Source organism: Haliotis rufescens, unplaced genomic scaffold (assembly GCF_023055435.1).
Source record: "Haliotis rufescens isolate VD_foot unplaced genomic scaffold, xgHalRufe1.0.p SCAF_14, whole genome shotgun sequence".
NCBI lineage: Eukaryota > Metazoa > Mollusca > Gastropoda > Lepetellida > Haliotidae > Haliotis > Haliotis rufescens.
Genome location: NW_025963824.1, coordinates 26,137,832 through 26,158,018, shown reverse-complemented (window position 1 = coordinate 26,158,018; position 20,187 = coordinate 26,137,832). Strand labels below are relative to the sequence as shown.

General features: G+C 41.5%; 2 protein-coding genes across 2 annotated transcripts; one reads left to right on the top strand and one right to left on the bottom strand.

The window, feature by feature from the left end:
• Positions 1 to 1,532: 1,532 nt before the first annotated feature.
• LOC124131260 (biogenesis of lysosome-related organelles complex 1 subunit 6-like) lies at positions 1,533 to 10,741 on the bottom strand. The gene is made up of 7 exons (XM_046494408.2): positions 10,661 to 10,741; positions 9,376 to 9,470; positions 7,711 to 7,845; positions 6,528 to 6,630; positions 4,341 to 4,428; positions 3,901 to 3,987; positions 1,533 to 3,341 (listed from the first exon to the last, which is right to left on the bottom strand). Exons 2-7 carry the CDS (start codon positions 9,449 to 9,451, stop codon positions 3,216 to 3,218), a joined length of 615 nt encoding a protein of 204 aa, XP_046350364.2. The 5' UTR covers positions 9,452 to 9,470; positions 10,661 to 10,741; the 3' UTR covers positions 1,533 to 3,215.
• Positions 10,742 to 10,947: 206 nt separating this feature from the next.
• On the top strand, positions 10,948 to 19,417 carry LOC124131258 (proteasome subunit beta type-4-like). The gene is made up of 7 exons (XM_046494406.2): positions 10,948 to 11,101; positions 13,407 to 13,613; positions 14,304 to 14,450; positions 15,462 to 15,543; positions 16,859 to 16,975; positions 18,161 to 18,249; positions 18,969 to 19,417. Exons 1-7 carry the CDS (start codon positions 10,983 to 10,985, stop codon positions 18,979 to 18,981), a joined length of 774 nt encoding a protein of 257 aa, XP_046350362.1. The 5' UTR covers positions 10,948 to 10,982; the 3' UTR covers positions 18,982 to 19,417.
• Positions 19,418 to 20,187: the final 770 nt, after the last annotated feature.

Below are 20,187 nucleotides of genomic sequence, written 5' to 3'. Positions count from 1 at the left end.
GACTGCGTTTGAGAGAGGTGTTTCAAGTGTCTGCAAACGGATTGCGAACAGTGATTCCACTTTTTCAGCCACTGTGAGTGAGTGAGTGAGTGAGTATGGTTTTACGCCGCTTTTAGCAATATTCCAGCAATATCACGGCGGGGGACACCAGAAATGGGCTTCACACATTGTACCCATGTCGGGAATTGAACCTGGGTCTTCGGCGTGACGAGCGAACGCTTTAACCACTAGGCTACCCGACCGCCGCTGTGAATGATAAGGTTTCCCTGAAACCTGGGATGTGTACTGACTATTTATATTTCCATATAAAACAAGGACACAAATATTCGTGAATCTCTTTTACTGGAAGACTGAGTTGACAGTGTATTTGCAATATATAAACTCTTAATCACACACATATACAGTGTGCTCTCCTACATGCTTCATAATTATGTACAAAATTATCATAAATGTCAAAGAAAACAAATTCCATCAGTATATTTGTTTCATCATTCCATTCATATCTCACCACAACTCCATCCTCGATCAACCAGTGTATACTCCCCATTCAATCCTAAACACAAGTGTCACAACGTGTGGTGTCACCCTGGGCAAGAGACTTTGTTCAAATGTGCCTCTGTACCCCCAGCAGGGAATGGGTTACTATAATGTGAAAACCCTCCAGCACCCGTTGGCAGCTTGGCTTGTATACTCCCCCGGGAGTTGAGAATGATAACTTGAATGAAAACGGATACACTGGTAGAACAAATAAAACCACATTTGAGCAGATACTAGTACCTGCATTCCTGCATGTTGATATCTGCAATAATAACAACAATCATAATAATAATAATACCTTCGAAACCAGTTTGCTTCATTTTTAACCATATTCAAAAGACACGCCACCAAATAGAGCCATCCAATCAAATTGCACTCATGCAACAGATCTTGTGTCAAGTGATGAGAAAGAGTTGGTTATATCATTTTTGAAACGATGCCTTGGTGGCGACATCTTCTCCAGGCAAGGGAATTAACTGACTTTAAAAGTCCAGTTTCCATCCTTGCCTAACTAGGCTGGAATTATGGAGTCATATTTTAGCTGAACTAACAAGTATATGCATAGTCCAATCAACATCGCTTTACGAAATCGACATCCGGTTCAATGTGATGGTTTGGATTCATATACCGGATATTTGAATCATCACATTTCAACATCTTCCTGAGACAAGAGTGTTAACGGACTGTAAAAGTCCAGTTGAAACTGGACTTTTATTAACAGGTAACACCCATTCCTTGGGAAGAAGCATTTCATTAACACAACTTAACAATCTCTGTGACACTAGTCATTTGGGTTGTAATTTCTATTGTATTAAGGGAACAAAACAGAACAAATTCAATGTATTTTATCATTAACATTATTAAATAAAATAAATAAAATGCATAGAAAATAGACACTGGATCAGCAAGCACATCCTTTACATCATCATCATCATCATCATCATCATCATCATCATCATCATTAAAATAACAAGTACCATCATCATCATCATCATCATCATCATCATCATCATCATCATCATTAAAATAACAAGTACCATCATCATCATCATCATCATCATCATCATCATCGCCATTGTTATCATCATAAACATAACCATCAATTTTGGACAGACTGATGACAGAGATGTAAACATAAATCCAACTATGAACCAATGACAGTTCAGTGTTGACAGATGTAACAAAATTTATAAATATTCTTTCCCTTTACAATTCATTCTGATCCGAAACGCACCTTGATGAGATATGGGTATTTCATATCAGGCTATAACAAGAGTTACCTCCCTTAAGTCCTCAGCAATGTACCGCACCTGGGAAATGGCAGCCATGTTAGGTTTGACATCATGCTCATACAGGCACAACTACTGAAATAGTTCCAGCATTGCGATAGCACCATAACTCTTAGAATACTGTTGGCCCAATGTGTCCCTATCATTTCAGCAATAACGAGTACTGTACCTATCTCGCATCGTCTGACTCCCACACCCTAGAGATTAAATGATGAATGTGAAGTCTATGATTTGGCAAGTCTGGATTACCTCAGCTCTAGCTGAAACTAAGCATTGTGCTGGGCTCCATTTGGATTTAATGTTAGATTTTAGAGATATATTTTGTAATTAAGATAACTTTATTTATGTCTAACATACCTACCTCCCTTCAAAACAAGCCATACCACCCAATACCACCCTTCCCCAAAACACCGAACACCCACGCCACACATACACACACAAATCTTCCACCCCCTACCTCCTTTAAAACCCATCTGAACCACACCCTCCCACCACACCCATCCCTCTCAACAGTGGTTATAACAAACTAAGGGTATTGACTGATTTATGGTTAATACTTATTGCTCGAGAAATTATTTGGTATGGTTATTAATGAAGATAATTAAAGACAGGGGCAGCAAAATACATTTTACAGGGTGCAGCTTCTACAGCGTTAACTATCTCAGGCTGTGGCTCTAGCTTCACAGATCTTGCGTGCCTCTTTGATCCTTAGGGTTAGAATGATCCTGCCACTAAACAATTGGACAATCTTGTAACATGAACATTATATGTACAGACACATATCAAGACGACAATACTGAATCCACCAATTACTGATAGAAGCATATTTGTGTTTACTTTGAGCCTCGTGGCTTCAAGTGAGAGGCTTTCACTCGGTTGTACACAGCCATGGGGACTGTCCACACAAACCAATCTTAGCACTAGTATGGGCGTAAGTGAATGATAGAGTATGGGGTATATGATCGTCTTAGACCTAAAATAGCTTTCAGGTCTACAAACCAGTCATAGGGGTGTGGCTAACGTTAATCCCACTCTTTAGTCTTTAACATAGACTTACGACAGTCGTAGCACTAAGACAATCGTTGCTCACATTCTTTAACATAGACTTGCCTCAGTCGTAGCGCTAAGACAATCCTAGCTCACATACTTTAAAATTGAATTACGACAGAAGTAGCGCGAAGACAAAGGTAGCTTGCATTCTTTAACATAGACTTACTGCAGTCGTTGCGCTAAGACAATCGTAGCTCACATTCTTTAACATAGACTTACTACAGTCGTAGCGCTAAGACGATCGTAGATTGATTTGTGGAATGGACCTGATATTTTCTTATGAAGCAACATTAATGCTTTACATTTGTTGAAAGCCAGCCAGCAGGTCATGTGCCTGTATCAGCTGTCTGTGTGTCTGGCAACCCGCGCTGCCAGCATCCTCTCCTTCTCGTGCTCCTTCTCCCGCTGCTGAGCCTTCTGTAGCTCCTCCTTCTGCCGCTGCTGCTGCAGTTTTACTGCCCGCTTCTGTAACACAATAACAGAATGTACCCTCACCGCCTGCTTCTGTAACACAATAACACAATATAGCTCCACTGCCTGCTCCTGTAACACAATATAGCTTCACTGCCTGCTCCTGTAACACAATAACACAATGTAGCTTCACCTCTTGCTTCTATAACACAATAACAAAATATAGCTACACTGCCTACTTCTGTAACACAATAACACAATGTAGCTTCACTGCCTGCTTCTGTAACACAATAACACAACGTAGCTTCACTGCCTGCTTCTGTAACACAATAACACATTGAAGCTTTACAGCCCGCTTCTTTTACAAAATAACACAAGATAGCCACACCTCTTGCTTCTGTAACACAATAACACAATGTAGCTACAATACCCACTTCTGCTACACAATAACACAATGTAGCTACATCGCCCACTTCTGCTACACAATAACACAATGTAGCTACATCGCCCACTTCTGCTACACAATAACACAATGTAGCTCCTCCTGCTACTTCTTTACAAAAAACACTTCTTGTTTAAAATCCATTACCAAATTTACCATGACAACACATACCTTGAGCTTGGCGGACTTGTCATGGACATTGGTCATCTCTTTCTTGATGGTGATCAGTTTATTGTAATACCTCCTTGCCTTCAACATCTGGAACATCATCATCATCATCATCATCATCATCATCATCAGTTTCATCATCATCATCATCATCAGGAAAGACTGCTACAATGCTCAGCTGAACTGTCATGACATAACTGTGAATACTGCTCAATAAATTAGCATCAACAAAAGCCATTTCTATAATCATAAGAAATCTCTACGAAAAGCAGACAATATCATCATCATGTGTTTGTGAATCACAATCAAATAATGATACAAGGTCTTCATGAAAAGGTGAGCGTATCTTGCCCATCCCGTGGCACCCATCACAACCACATGTAAAGCAGCATTAAGCCCAACAGGCTCACGTACAGGTACAGAACACAAGTTTGGGATCTTACTGTCTGGGTGAGTTCCTCCATAGACTGGCATTCCTGGAACTTGGCGTTCTCCTGCTCCAATGTCTCTATAAGGATCTTCTGGTTAGATCTGGAACACATTGTCACCACTGTACACCTTCAAACACCACCAACACAAACATACTTTCACGTACCACCTTCACACACCACAAACACAAACATACTTTCACGTACCACCTTTCACACACCACCAACACAAACACACTTTCACATACCACCTTCACAAACAAACTTTCACGTACCACCTTCACACACCACCAACACAAACATACTTTCACGTACAACCTTCACACACCACCAACACAAACACACTTTCACGTACCACCTTCACACACCACCAACACAAACACACTTTCACATACCACCTTCACACACCACCAACACAAACACACTTTCACGTACCACCTTCACACATCACCAACACAAACACACTTTCACATACCACCTTCACAAACAAACTTTCACCTACCACCTTCACACACCACCAACACAAACACACTTTCACATACCACCTTCACACATCACCAACACAAACACACTTTCACGTACCACCTTCACACACCACCAACACAAACACACTTTCACGTACCACCTTCACACACCACAAACACACTTCCATGTACCACCTTCACACACCACCAACGAAAACACACTTTCATGTACCACCTTCACACACCACAAACACACTTTCATGTACCACCTTCACACACCACCAACACAAATACACTTTCACACACCAGCTTCACACACCACCAACACAAACACACTTTCACGTACCACCTTCACACACCACCAACACAAACATACTTTCACGTACCACCTTCACACACCACCAACACAAACACACTTTCACATACCACCTTCACACACCACCAACACATACACACTTTCACATACCACCTTCACACACCACCAACACAAACACACTTTCACGTACCACCTTCACACACCACCAACACATACACACTTTCACATACCACCTTCACACACCACCAACACAAACACACTTTCACATACCCCCTTCACACATCACCAACACAAACACACTTTCACATACCACCTTCACACACCACCAACACAAACACACTTTCACGTACCACCTTCACACACCACCAACACAAACACACTTTCACGCACCACCTTAACACACCACCAACACAAACACACTTTCACATATCATCTTCACATACCAATTTCACATACACACATTCTCATATATCGCCTTCACATACCACTTTCACATATAATCTTCACATACCACCTTCACATACCAATTTCACATACACACTTTCGCATGTATAGCCTTCACATACCACTTTCATATATTATCTTCACATGCCACCTTCACATATCGACCCGTGAAGATCCGGTTTAGAATTGGTCTTCAGCAACCCATGCTTGTCGTAAGAGGCAACTAACGGGATCTATAGTCTGCTCCAGACATGATTATTTACAGCTGGAATATCGCTGAGTGCAGCGTTAAACAACAAACAAACAAACCTTCACATCCACACCTTCACATAAAACCTTTACATGCCACCACATACCACTCTCATACACCAGTTCAAATACACCTTCACATAACACCTTCAAATTAAAATCTTCACATTATACCTTTAAATTAACACCGTCACATAACATCTCCACAGCCTTCAAATACATCTTTGCATACTACATTCCCATACCAAATCAAATTAACACATTCATATAACACCTTCAGATTAACACCTTCACATAACCTGCACACATTCGCTCTGTGGAGCAGGCCCCAACTCACAGAGACTCGTATTGATGAGACCCATCAGAAACCTATGTTGGGCGTCGTTGGTTGTTGGTTGGTTAATTGTTTAACGCCGCACTCAGCAATATTCCAGCTATATGACGGCGGTCTGTAAATAATCGAGTCTGGACCAGACAATCCAGTGACTGATATCATGAGCATCGATCCACGCAATTGGGATGACATGGATCAAACGAGTCAGCGAGCCTGACCACCCGATCCCGTTAGTCGCCTTTTACGACAAGCATAGTCGCCTTTTACGGCATGAATGGGTTGCTGAAGACCTATTCTACCCCGGAATCTTCACGGGTTGGATGTCACCATCAACACAAACACACACCCCTCCCCCTCTGAACTTGGCAGTCTTTTAACGTATCACTCTCACTTACAACACTTCGTCTAGTGATGACTTTGATTTATCCAAGTTGGGCAGAAAGGTCTGAAGAAATCCTGAACTTAGGTTTTCAACAATGGCAGGATCAACTGTTATTTCTGAAACAAAAAACATCATCGGTAAAGCACTGCTTCCATAGAAACATTAAAATTAGACGTGACCAACCCTCCATAGTTACCATCAGGTGAACTTCCTCATCAGACAATCAACATTAAGGCTTATTAATTCTTCGTACAGGTGAGCAAAGCATTCAGATCAGCATATCTAATTTCTGTAGCTCAACAACGAATATGAACAACCAGTTCCAAATGGAAATGATAATGGCAGTACTTTAATATTATTGTGGATAATTCATATACCCTGTTCTTTTAAGGCATCATGGCCTCCAAACCCAAAAGGGAGTTAGTTCCATCTAAAAGAAATATCTGTGATCTGTTCCAGTTATCTTTCGTTCACCCAGACATTTCAGAATCGAGGTGGTAAAAAAATTCAGCCACATCATTTTAAAAAGCTGACATCTGATGGGCTCTAGAACCTGCACTTCCTTCACAGGTCAAGGGAGGTCAATGTCTGCTCAGAGTTCACCTGATGCCACCTCAACATGCCATGACAGCCCTCAAAATAGCAACCATTTTGGTGGCCAAATGTGGCTTGAATCTATGATTGGCGACCTAAATTTATCTACTGCTCACCACTTGGCAACCTAAAAGTATCTGTTAAAGATATATGTTGGCTCCTAAAAATTAAGTCTTGGCTCCAAAAATTTTCATGTTAGGAGTCGCTTGGCTCCCTAACGAAAAAACGAACTTAGAGGGCTGCTTAACTTTAATTGTAACAACATCAGGGAATTGGGAAATGTAGGAATTTGTACTGATATTTGCTCAGACTTAGCGCTACGACTGCTGTAAGTCTATGTTAAAGTATGGTAGTAATGATGATCTTAGCGCTAAGATCACTTTGTGGAACTGGGAACTGGGCTCTGTTCCACAACGCGATCTTAGCGCTAAGATAATCATAACTCCCATACCTTAACATAGGCTTACGACAGTCGTAGCATTACGATCGCTTTGTGGAACGAGGCACAGGTCTACATGGATCTCTTTAGAACTATATAAGCCATACCACGATTGGGGAACACTATCAAAGGGCTTCACACACTGAATTAAGTTCCAGCTCACCCAAGTCGGCATCTAGCTGGTCTTTCTCCAATCTCTTGTCTTGTTCTTCTTCAGCAGTCTCTACAACTTCTGAAGCTTCTTTTTCTTGTGGTTGGTCATCAGACTGCTTTGGAGTAATCTCCCTTTCTGTCTCTTCTGAAATCAGAACATAAGCATGAACCATTAACATTAGGTCAAACTTAACAGGGGTATCTAACTTGAAGGGTGCGTGAGTGAGTGGGTGAGTGAGTAGGTGAGTGGGTGAGTGAGTAGGTGAGTGAGTAGGTGGGTGGGTGAGTGAGTAGGTGAGTGGGTGAGTGTGTAGGTGAGTGGGTGAGTGAGTAGGTGGGTGGGTGAGTGAGTGGGTGAGTGAGTAGGTGAGTGGGTGAGTGAGTAGGTGAGTGAGTAGGTGAGTGAGTAGGTGGGTGGGTGAGTGAGTAGGTGGGTGGGTGAGTGAGTGGGTGAGTGAGTAGGTGGGTGAGTGAGTGGGTGAGTGAGTAGGTGGGTGGGTGAGTGAGTGGGTGAATGAGTAGGTTGGTGGGTGAGTGAGTGGGTGAGTGAGTAGGTGAGTGGGTGAGTGAGTAGGTGAGTGAGTAGGTGAGTGGGTGAGTGAGTAGGTGGGTGGGTGAGTGAGTGGGTGAGTGAGTAGGTGGGTGGGTGAGTGAGTGGGTGAGTGAGTAGGTGAGTGGGTGAGTGAGTGAGTGGGTGGGTGAGTGAGTGGGTGGGTTAGTGGGTGAGTGGGTGAGTGAGTAGGTGAGTGGGTGGGTGAGTGAGTGGGTGGGTGAGTGAGTGGGTGAGTGAGTGGGTGGGTGGGTGAGTGAGTGGGTGGATGAGTGAGTAGGTGAGTGGGTGGGTGAGTGAGTGGGTGGGTGAGTGGGTGAGTGAGTGAGTGGGTGAGTGGGTGGGTGAGTGAGTGGGTGGGTGAGTGGGTGAGTGAGTGAGTGGGTGAGTGGGTGGATGAGTGAGTAGGTGAGTGGGTGGGTGAGTGAGTGGGTGGGTGAGTGAGTGGGTGAGTGAGTGGGTGAGTGAGTGGGTGGGTGAGTGGGTGAGTGAGTAGATGGGTGGGTGAGTGAGTGGGTGAGTGAGTAGATGGGTGGGTGAGTGAGTGGGTGAGTGAGTAGGTGAGTGGGTGAGTGAGCAGGTGGGTGGTAGGATGGCTGGGAAGGATGGTTGACTTAAATGCCAAAGTGACTGAGTACAGTATAATGCTGCTTTAAGTGAGTGAGTATGGTTTTGCATCGCTTTTAGCAATATTCCAGCAATATCACGGCAGGGGACACCAGAAACGGGCTTCACACATTGTACCCACGGTGAATTGAACCCAGGTCTTCGGCATGACGAGCACATGCTTTAACCACTAGGCTACCCGACCGCCAAAATGCTGCTTTGCTCAGTATTTTCAGCATGTCAGCTTGATGTTGGAGGAAAACCAGAAGTGAAGCAGGACGTTGACCAATTTGGTGAAACACACAAGCAGGAGTATGGTGCTGACAAACTTAGAAACATAATCAGGGCAAGTATAGGATTAGAACCCCGTAGGCTTCTGGCATACAAAAAGCTACTTAACAAAAACATGATTTTACGAACAAATTCTTTGAAAAGGTAAAAATAACACTGATATAGGGTTGTACATGTTACATCCACCACGTTTCAGTATTTCTGTAGATTGTATATTTCCACAATTACCCGAACTTGGTGGTGTTTCCCCCTCATCCTGTGCTTCACTCTCCTGCTTTGCTTCAGGGGTCTGAACCTCACTCATTCTGAGGTGTGTAGCGCAACTGAAACACAAATGTTTAGGAGAGTGTCAGGCAGAGCATACAGGGTTTTACTTGATGCACAAATGTAGTGAGTAGACAAAGTAAAAAATAAACTGTGTCCTGAGGTAAATACCGCATTCGACGTAATAAGCGCCCAGGGCACTCTCAAAATTAGAAATAGGGGGCTCTTATTAGAATATTATTTTGGTGAAAAAAACAGAGTTGAAAGATAAATTTCTTGGTTTATGCTGACATGCTGCAGACCGTGGCTCTCGCTTCACAGATCTCTCATGCCTCTTAGATCCTTTGGGTTGGATCTATTTGTGCTGGGGTAAGGGTAGGTCACCTCAACTCTATCCTTAGCCCTTTGATCCCCTCTCAAATCAAGCACACTTTACAATCATTAGGGTTAGGTACCCCTTTCCAATCAAACGCCCCTTCACGATCCTCAGGGTTAGGTACCACTTGCCAATCAAACACCTCTTTATGATCCATAGGGTTAGGCACCCCTTTACCATCCTCAGGGTTAGTTGTGAGGTAAGGTATAGGTTAGCTATCTCTTTTATCAACTTAATCCAATGTAATTTGAAGAAAGCCTGTAAATTTTTATCAAGTTTAGAGTTTTGCTGAGAAAATGGCTACTGCACATGAGCATAAATGTTAACAATTGGGTGCTGATGAGCAGGTAAACAAGCACTTATTATTTTTGATAGCGTCCCTGGTCCCGTTGGATTGAGTTGAGATCATTAGCTTCAAGCTGTCAACGTGAGTTTGAGGCACCATGCAGCACTAATTAAAATCTGAAAAAGTGCACCCAGTAGAGTGCACTACACCCTTGATTTGCAATATCTGTCTCAATTGCTACTTATGCTTCTAAAATGTAACTTAAAGATATTATATTTTCTCTGGTTTTACAATATATATCGAATAATTTTAATAATCTTCGATTGTATTTTTTTTTGGCATCGCACAGTTAGTTCTGAGCAGACATCAAGCTTGCAAGACACTACTTGCAAGAAGTTTGGACACAATTTAATATCTTTATTTCCGTAATGTCATTTACCAATATATCACCACATAACTGCATTATGCCTTATTTGCTGCTTATCTTTACATAACAGTTGCAAATGTAATACGTCCAATGAGAGAATGTGCGTTTAGACATGGTTTATTCACATAAAAGCACGCATAGATGAGCAAAAACGTCTTACCGATGACGATAAGACAGTTGATCGACAGAAACAGTGAATAAAGTTTACATTTCTCGTGACTTAGAGTTACTTGCCCTTGTTTATTCACAATGCTACTATTTATCAACTTATCACAAATGAATAGAATATTTGTGCAAATAAATGCATGAATGCGTTTGATTTTGTGTATTTCACAATGCAAAGCTATATTATTACTCTCTCTTTTCATTTACAAATAATAAAATGTGTTTTATGGATTGGTTTTGCTTGTGTGACATAGAAAGTGATCTCTACAGCTAATACTAGTCGCAGGAGTATGTAATATATGTCCAGAAGTTGAAACATGGCGACTCATTTCGGAACACCGTCTCCATTGTGGGGAAATGGTCCTCAGCCCGGCGGTATACATCAATTCAATCAGAGCAATTCGTCATGCAGCAATTTTGGAACACAGAGAACCATGTAAGTATCTAACAGTACCCTGTACAGTAGATATTGATACGTTTTCCTCATATCTGAACAAGTGGCACTCCAATGCAAAGCTCTATTTTGATTTGTCATGCCGTTCTGCAAAACGTAATTTTCATTACCCCGATAACTTACCATACGACATCATCGTTGTCACAGTTAAACTGCTAAACCATAACAACAAACACTAAAGTCTGGGAAGAAATTTTACTGTTTTTATTACGTTTTCTTTAATTATTATGATAGTGCGTGCGGGATTGTTTTATTGTCCATAATTCGATCATCTTTGTTTTACATGTTCCCGTAAAATTCTGAGATAAATCTGTGTTCTATCAAGTTTTACATGTTCTAGTTTTATTGAAAAAAAGTGACTACCATGCCTGCACACATAATTGGTTACATTTGTGCTCAAAGCATTATTAGAACAGACCATGCAGACTAGTGTGTGGCAGAGTGCAGGCCTAAAACGGCACCTCAGCAAAACGTCACCGATTTCTCTGGCGAAAACAGCACCGCATTTGGCGAAAACAGCTCCTATGAGTCGGGCGAAAACGGCACCTCTATTTTTAATAATGATAAGAACGATTTTTGTAGTAGTATATATGGTTTATTTACATGGTCACAGTTATCACATGATACAGCATGTTGTTTTCTGACATTCTTCTCGCATGCAACACATCGAAATGCCATTGTGAATAATTGTGATCGGACAGCACCATGTTAGGCCCCTAAATACAGTTTCAGCTTAAATTGAGTAAAGGTACTTAAAACTTCAAAGCGTATAGTGTTTTCACAATAAGTTAACTGCGCCTCCCAATCAGTCGGCAAATAAATTGGACTAGGGGTCTAATTTCTTACTTGTTTTATTTCACAATTTCACAATTATTTGTGTTTGTTAGAGACAATGTGAGTTTAATTTCTATTATTTTCCTCAAAGCATTTCATGTTTTCACAATAGGTTGTGTTGCATATAAGCTAAGTTGGATTATAGTTGGAGTAGAGGCTAATTTCTAATGTAAACTTGTTATAACATCTCACAATTATTGGTGTTTGCAAGTTACCATATAAGTTAAATATCACTTATTTGACCAAGGTAAAAAAAAAATAAGGTGCGGTTTTCGCCAGGCAAACGCTTGAGTCGAGCTTGAGTCAAGGTGCCGTTTTCGCCCGGTGACATTTTGCTGAGGTGCCGTTTTCGCTATGACCCTGTGTGGCAGTAGCATTAGATTGATGGCCAGAGTTTTTTGTCATTTGAGAGAGTTGTGTATGATCTATTATCATTGTCATATTTTTTGCTGTCACAACAAATCTACAACACCCTTTTCCCATGTTTATCTTGTTTATTACCACAATTCACCTTCAATGTTCATGACACAAATTGGACATGTTGGAACTAATGCCAATGGATATTTTATGTTGTCCAGATGAAACATGATGAAATATTTCAAGATTTGCACACACATACTGTAAATCAATAATGCAACATACATACTCTAATGCCACCTGAAACTCCGAGTCGCGCTAATGAAGCAAGGCAAGTCAATCAAAACCACACTAGTGGAACAGGTAGAAAGATAGTTGAGCAGCGCAGTTCACCGGGTGCAGCCCGAGCTCTGCCATCCACTCAATTACCGTGCCATAGTGCCACTGCTGTCTCACTATGGCGTTACCGTGCCTCACGCTCCGGTGACTCTCGCTTCACAATCCAACACCCGTTTTCAGTCTTAGGGAAACTTACACATCGTTACGATCCAACACCCCTTTTCTGTCTCAGGGAAACTTACACGTCTTTACGATCCAACACCCCTTTTCAGTCCTTAGGGTTAACTTGCTTTGGGCAAGGGTTAGCCATAATTTCTTACCTTTTCAAGTGTTAATCTGGTTAATCCGATTAGTCGGTCATGTTGACATAAACAATGGCGGGTGTTGTTTCAAGAAAAGATGAATGGGAGAGCGGACTGTGACGTCACACGCATGCGCAATTGATTCTTCACTGAATTACGCATGCATGTTAATGGGGATTCTAATGACCCATTAAACGAGCACTGATTACATTTGATAGTGCCCGGGGTGCAATGGTAGAGCGTTGGCTAATTAACGCATTAATTAGCAGAGCTGGTGAGCCGGCAAAGCGCGTTTGAGCCCCCACAGCGCTAATTGGATCCGAAAAAGTGTGCTTGGTACAGTGCACTACTCCTGATAGTTGTTGGCTGTTCACTGACTGATGAAATACAGCACATTCACACAATATCTCGCCGAATGTAGAGTAACAACCAATATTATTATTATTTTATTTCAGGTATCCAATTGTAACCGGCACATCAGTTCTAGGCATAAAGTTCAATGGTGGCATAGCCATTGCAGCTGACATGCTTGGGTCATATGGGTCAATGGCTCGTTTCCGTGACATCTCCCGTGTATTGAAGGTGAACGAGACAACAGTGTTGGGCGGTGGTGGAGACTATGCTGACTTCCAGTTTATCCGATCCATCATCAACCAGAGAGTGTAAGTAGTAACTGTTGCGTGGATGCCACTAATGGTATGTTGTACCTGTGAAATATTGGGAGTTATCTCCCTTGGATAAATGCGCTGTAAGTCGGTAGCCATTAAAGTGAGTTGTCTGAAAGACACACGTCTCTGTCTCATGACTATATTACGTGGCATGGAGCACGTAACAGGAACTGTAGCAGGAGTCGAAGCCCCAGTCTAGTATAAATCACGTCAGTCACGTCAGACTGTAATATGGCTATGGGGAGAGACATAAAAATGGGCTTCCCCGAACTGTAGAAAGTGCAGTGATTTTCATAACATTACTCAGGCAAGGGTTGAAAATTAACATTAGTCTGCTGGTCCTGAGACAAGTAAACTTCAGGAAGGACTTGTGACATTTCCTTGTGGACTACCAAACTTAGCTTATAAGTAGATGGCAGCCCTGTGGGAGATTAAGATTCAAGTCTATGTCAGATCTACAGAAAATTATAATGAAATAAGTTTGGAAAAGTAGGCCTAAATATTGAAAAGTTTTTGCCCCAGTTGGAATACTAGTACCCGTATCCATTGTAGTTGGATTTACCGCAAAAAAAGTTGGAAAATATTGAGTACCAAAAGAATATGCATATGATTCCAATGTTTGTAATTTCAATGTGGAAGTTTTACTTATGATATGAATATAATTAAGTGGGATGCTTGTTTCAGTATTGACGAGGAGTGTCTAAACGACGGCTTCAGCTACACCCCCCGGAGTCTCTTCTCCTGGCTCACTCGAGTCCTCTACAACAGGAGAAGCAACTTCAACCCCCTTTGGAACGTGTTTGTTGTTGGGGGAATGGACAAGGATGAACCGTGAGTCTGTTTCCTGTTGCACTGGGCCAGCTGTCTTTAAACACATTCAACTGCTTTTGTCTTTCTCTTCTGAGCACATCCTTCACTAATCCAATGTATTAAATCTCTATTCTATTAGGATAAATATATTATTCATATCCTGTTATTCACCAACATGTGTATTTCATTTGAGTCCAATACAAAGGAAACAAAAAGCTTGATATTACCAGTACTCGCCTCGAATTTTGATAGCACTGGAATTTCTTGTTGCAAAAGGACTTTTCTGTCAATACTAAGGTCTTCGGCAACCCATGCTTGTTGTAAGAAGCAACTATGCTTGTAGTTAGAGGTGACTAATGGGATTGGGTGGTCAGGCTCACTGACTTGGCTGATGCATGTCATCGTGTCCCAATTGCGTGGATCGATGCTCATGTCAATCACTGGATTGTGTGGTCCAGACTCGATTGTTTACAGACCACCGTCATATAGCTGCAATATTGCTGAGTGTGACATTAAAAAACAAACAAACAAACATCCCCTACAAAATCATGCATGTCATCTTATACCAATTGCGTAGATTGATGCTCTTGACATCAGTCACTGGGTTGTCTGTCCAGACTTGATTACTCGCTGAAGGCCATCATTGTGCTCGAATATTGCTGAGTGTGGCATCAAACAACAACAAAAAACAACATGATATTGCTGGAATATAGAGCTATAAGTATCATAAATTCAAACTCACTCTGGGGCGGTCGGGTAACCCAGTGGTTAAAGCGTTAGCTCTTCACGCCGAAGACCCAGGTTCAATTCCCAACATGGGTACAATGTGTGAAGTGCATTTCTTGTGTCCCCCACCATGATATTGCTGGAATATTGCTAAAAGCAGCATAAAACCATACTCACTCACTCAAACTCACTCCTGAATTTTTCTAGTCTCAGCCCAGCAGACTTTTGTTCATTTTGAAATCTGAAATCTCCATCTCTCACTGAATTGTTCCACTGAGTTTGAGTTTATAATTTCTTTTGTTACAGATTCCTGGGTTATGTAGATAAGATTGGTGTAGCATACGAGTCAACAACAATAGCCACTGGTTATGGAGCCTACATTGCTCAGGTAAGACATTCAACGATGATTGGCCCACAGATTCTCTCAGGATTTCATCTTATTTTTGTTCTTTGATATATTCTTGTCTCTCTAGCACTGAGATCAGCTGAAACAAGCCGTTGAATTCTTTTTGAAGTTTCATTATTTACTGTTGTCTACTTGAAACTGTTCTTTTGAAAGCCATTAACAGACAAGTTAGAGAACCACAGTCAAGTCTCGTTAATCCGACACTCGTTTATCCCTGCCAATCGGCTTTATCCGACACAAATGATGGGAACCGATTTAATCAGTGCTATTTAGACCCGTTAATCCAACAGTCTCGCACTCCGACTCCGACGCACCTAATTTGCAACGAAATGCTGAAATCACTCATTAATCTCGTTAATCCAACACAGTGATCAGCGTACTCCTTGGTCATCTGCCCGCGAGTACACAGACCCGTGTTTTGGTGCAAGAAGAGTCAGCGAGTAGCTGCATATTTCAACGGCTGCAGAGATAAACTTGCTTAACAATAAACAATTCATTTTTTAAATACACAAAACAGGATTAATCACATGCCTAGATTACCTCAATCTCATTAAAATCGGATACAAGTTCTTGCTACCGCTTAAGACACACCATTACAGGTTATGTCACAAAGACCTTTTGCGAACTTTTACCGACCAATGAAATTACTGACCAGATGTCCAATTTTCGATCACGAAAGTTGATACTACCTAACTTCGTTTATCCGACATACTCGTTAATCCGACATACTCGTTAATCCGACATAATCATATGCAACCAACAATGTCAGATTAACGGGACTTGACTGTATATTCATTTTCAGATCTTGTTTCTTTTTTTAACCAAAGGTTGCTTCTCAGATTTAGTTGAATACACATGTGGCTTGCAGTCAGCACTAAAATGGCCAGGGAGCAATATCAAATCAGTAGTTTCTTTACACAAGTAGGCCGCCTCCACAGTCTAGTGGTAGAGCGTCCTCCCGGTACTTGTTGCCCTGTCTGGAGCTTGGCACTGAGGGGCTAAAACAATGCCTGGTCGGCTCAGAGTCAGTACACTCTGTCTGACCTTCTAAGTCTTATATGACCTTTAGATATTAGGTTCATGACCTCTAGACTACTCTTGTTGGATTTCGGACTCTTCATATTCAGCATTAGAAATTTAGTGTGGGAAGGGAGTGGGTGTCTTTGAAGTTGATGTTTTTTCTGATCTAGTGTTTGAAGTCGAATATTTTCCCCTTACTCTTTATTTTCTAACACAAGGATTATTACAAGCACACATCACTTTACACAAACATATATCACATTGTTGACACTTCCAGCCTATCATGAGAGAGGCGTTGGAGAAGAAGCCCGACATCAGCCAGGAGGAGGCGGAGCAGCTGCTGGACCGATGTCTGCGCCTGCTGTACTACAGGGATGCCAGGTCTCTCAACAAGGTACATAGTACACTAGTGAGTGAGTGAGTGAGTTGGGTTTAACGCCGCTTTTAACAGTATTCCAGTTATATCACGGCGTGTCAGCTTAATGTTGGAGGAAAGCCCGAAGTGATGCAGGTCTCAGATGTTTACCACTTCGGTGAATCCCACGAGCACGAGTATGGTGCTGACAAACCTAGAAACATAATCGGGGGGAACCGGGATTCGAACCCACAATCATTGGTTTCTGGTGTTCCCAAGGGACGCAACTCTGCATAGCGAATTGCAGCGCCTTAGACGACTGGGCCACCCGTGCCCCCACATAGTACACTATGTGTAGTGGGGTTACATGTCTCGCTTAAAACACTGTGTTTCAGAGATAGATGGCCTCAGACTACTTACAGTGTATGCGTTTGCATCATCCCATATACAACATTACGCAATGAATAATACTGGGACCCCAAAAATAACCTACAAGAGTCCCCCTAATGTGTTAGAAATTATATTTCAATTTAAATAATGTTACCTCATGCATGAATTATTGTTTTTTTTGGGTTTTGATTCTCTCTGCTCAAGTCCCAAAAGCCGGGAAACAATCATCATTTCCCATCATGTTTCACTTCCATGTCTGTAACAGCATTGCTGATTGGCTTAGAAAATAGAAACATAAGACAATTGCAGAGCTTGTGACATTATGTTGTCAATGTCACGTCCATGTAACAGAAGATGCAAAAATTCAAGCAAAAGAATGAGATTAAACGCAAAATTTGGAAAGTGACAGTAATTTGGAAGGATGTAATTTACCAATCAGAAAGGTGTCTACATAAGTATTTTGGAAGAATCAAATTACTTTTGTGGATTTGAACTATAAAACAATTTGAGAACCAATACATGTGATACATGATATTTACGATTCAAAGAGGACGACTTCGCTCTTAACCTCTATTTCATTGCAGATATGGTAAGAGGCGACTAACGGGATCGGGTGGTCAGGCTCACTGACTTGGTTGATGCATGTCATCGATCCCAATTCCGTGGATCGATGCTCATGATATCAATCACTGGATTGTCTGGTCCAGACTCGATTATTTACAGGCCGCCATCGTATGGCTGGAATATTGCTGAGTGCGGCGTTAAACCACAAACAAACAAACAAACATTGCACATATGGAACTCAGTTCTTATTATGAGTGTGTTTTCTTTCAGTACCAAGTCGCCATTGTGACAAAGGACGGAGCTTCTATCAAGGGACCTATAGTATCACAGACCAACTGGGAGGTGGCTCATATGATCAAGTAAGTGTTGTTACAGATTTTAAAAGATGGTACTTGTTGTTACCCTGCCTGGCACTCAGCATTATGTGGGTAAATCAAGGACTGGTCGGCTCAGAGTCAGAATACTGTGTCTTAGTGGAATATTCATGTTAAACTGCCGTGGTATCTCAGTGGGCTACTATTATAAACTCTGCATTTGTCCGGACTAGTACTCGCACGCATGCACGCGCACACTCACTCACTCACACTTTGAACATTGGGGTTATGACAAGACCCCAAAACTTTCTTGGTTATTTTTAGAACACTGCCTTGTTTTAAATATTCTTAGGTGTTGTGAGTGTCCAGGACGGGAACAAGTAGGACTGATTGCTTGGAAGCTGTGATTGTGCAGTTTGTATTAGATATTTAAATGAAATAGGCACATTTTAGCTTTATTTAAAAAGGGCTAAAATAAGGTAGTGTTTCTGGTCTTTTGATTTACAATTGTCGTATTATTTAGGGAAAGTACATATATTTTTCTCTGCAAAAGATCCATGGAGACAATTGGCTTGTGGATTACAGAACTCTGTTTGGGGGCTTACTTGATGTAAAAAATTACAGTTGTCTTTGACATGTGAAGTCTTTCTATTAGAGAAATACATTATACCGCGGTAATCAAACTGTCATCATTTGGAATCATGTTTGTTATATTTTCAATATTTCCATGTCATTTGTTTTCCAATGTGTCATGTTTGTTTCAGGGGTTACGAATGAACTTCATGTGTCCCAGGGTTAAAATCTCATTGAGAAGAGAGAGGCTTGTTTAACTACACTTCACATTTCAACTAGAACCTGTTCAAGCAATGATAAGTTCTCCACGATCAAGGCCGATACAAATATTTGGACACTGCTCATCCCTTCATATGTAACAATACCATTCTACTTGGCGACATAAATATTTGTACTACATAATTTCCGTGTCTACCTATTGACATCATTAGTTGCATGTCTGCTGTATTGCAGGACATTTGAGACTTGTAAAAAAAAATCCATTTAAGTTAGAAACAATATTTTGGAAGTGCTCAGTGGCACCAGTTTTCATGAAAACCGGAGGTCAAAGAGGATGTGTCTAAAGATCGGATCCCAGTTGCTTAGGTGTACTGTAAGTCTCTTTTGTCATTCATGTCATGCTAATAAATTATCATTTGTTCATTTTTGTATTCGTGTTATTCTTCCAATGTTTGTTGTTTATCGCCACACTACGCAATATTCCAGCTATATGACAGCAGTCTGTAAAAAATCGAGTCTGGACCAGACAATCCAGTGATTGACATCATTAGCATGGATACAATGGTGTGCATCCAACAAGTCAGCGAGTCTGACCACCTAATGCTTACAACAAGCATGGGTAGCAGAAGACCAATTCTAACTGGACCATGCCCCAAAGTTAAAATGTTAAGTAGGCCGAAATATATGAAAAATGTTAGGTTCATCTTCCTGACACAAATGGCCGTTAAGATCATATCAGTGCTAAGATCGCTTTGTAGAACAGTCCCTGGATGAGATTCCCCAGCTGGGTACTTTGGGTGAATCCAAAATGTACCCAGTCTCACACTGAATTTGCTGTAATATTGCTAAAAGTGGCACACAAATGCAGACCCAGAAGATGATGACCATCTGACCCACTCATCCCAAGCAGGAGTTGGAACAGGAAAAGTTCTGGCCTTGCAACCCACAGGGGTGATCCATCATCAATGCTTAGGACTAAACCTAGGACTTCAGTGAAAAACTCCCTCCTTGACCAGTTGAACTGTTGGTTGGTTGGTTGGTTTGTTGTTTAACGCCGCATTCAGCAATATTCCAGCTATATGACGGCGGTCTTTAAATAATCAAGTCTGGACCAGACAATCCAGTGATTAATATCATGATCATCGATCCATGCAATTGGGATCGATGAGATGCATCATCCAAGTCAGCGAG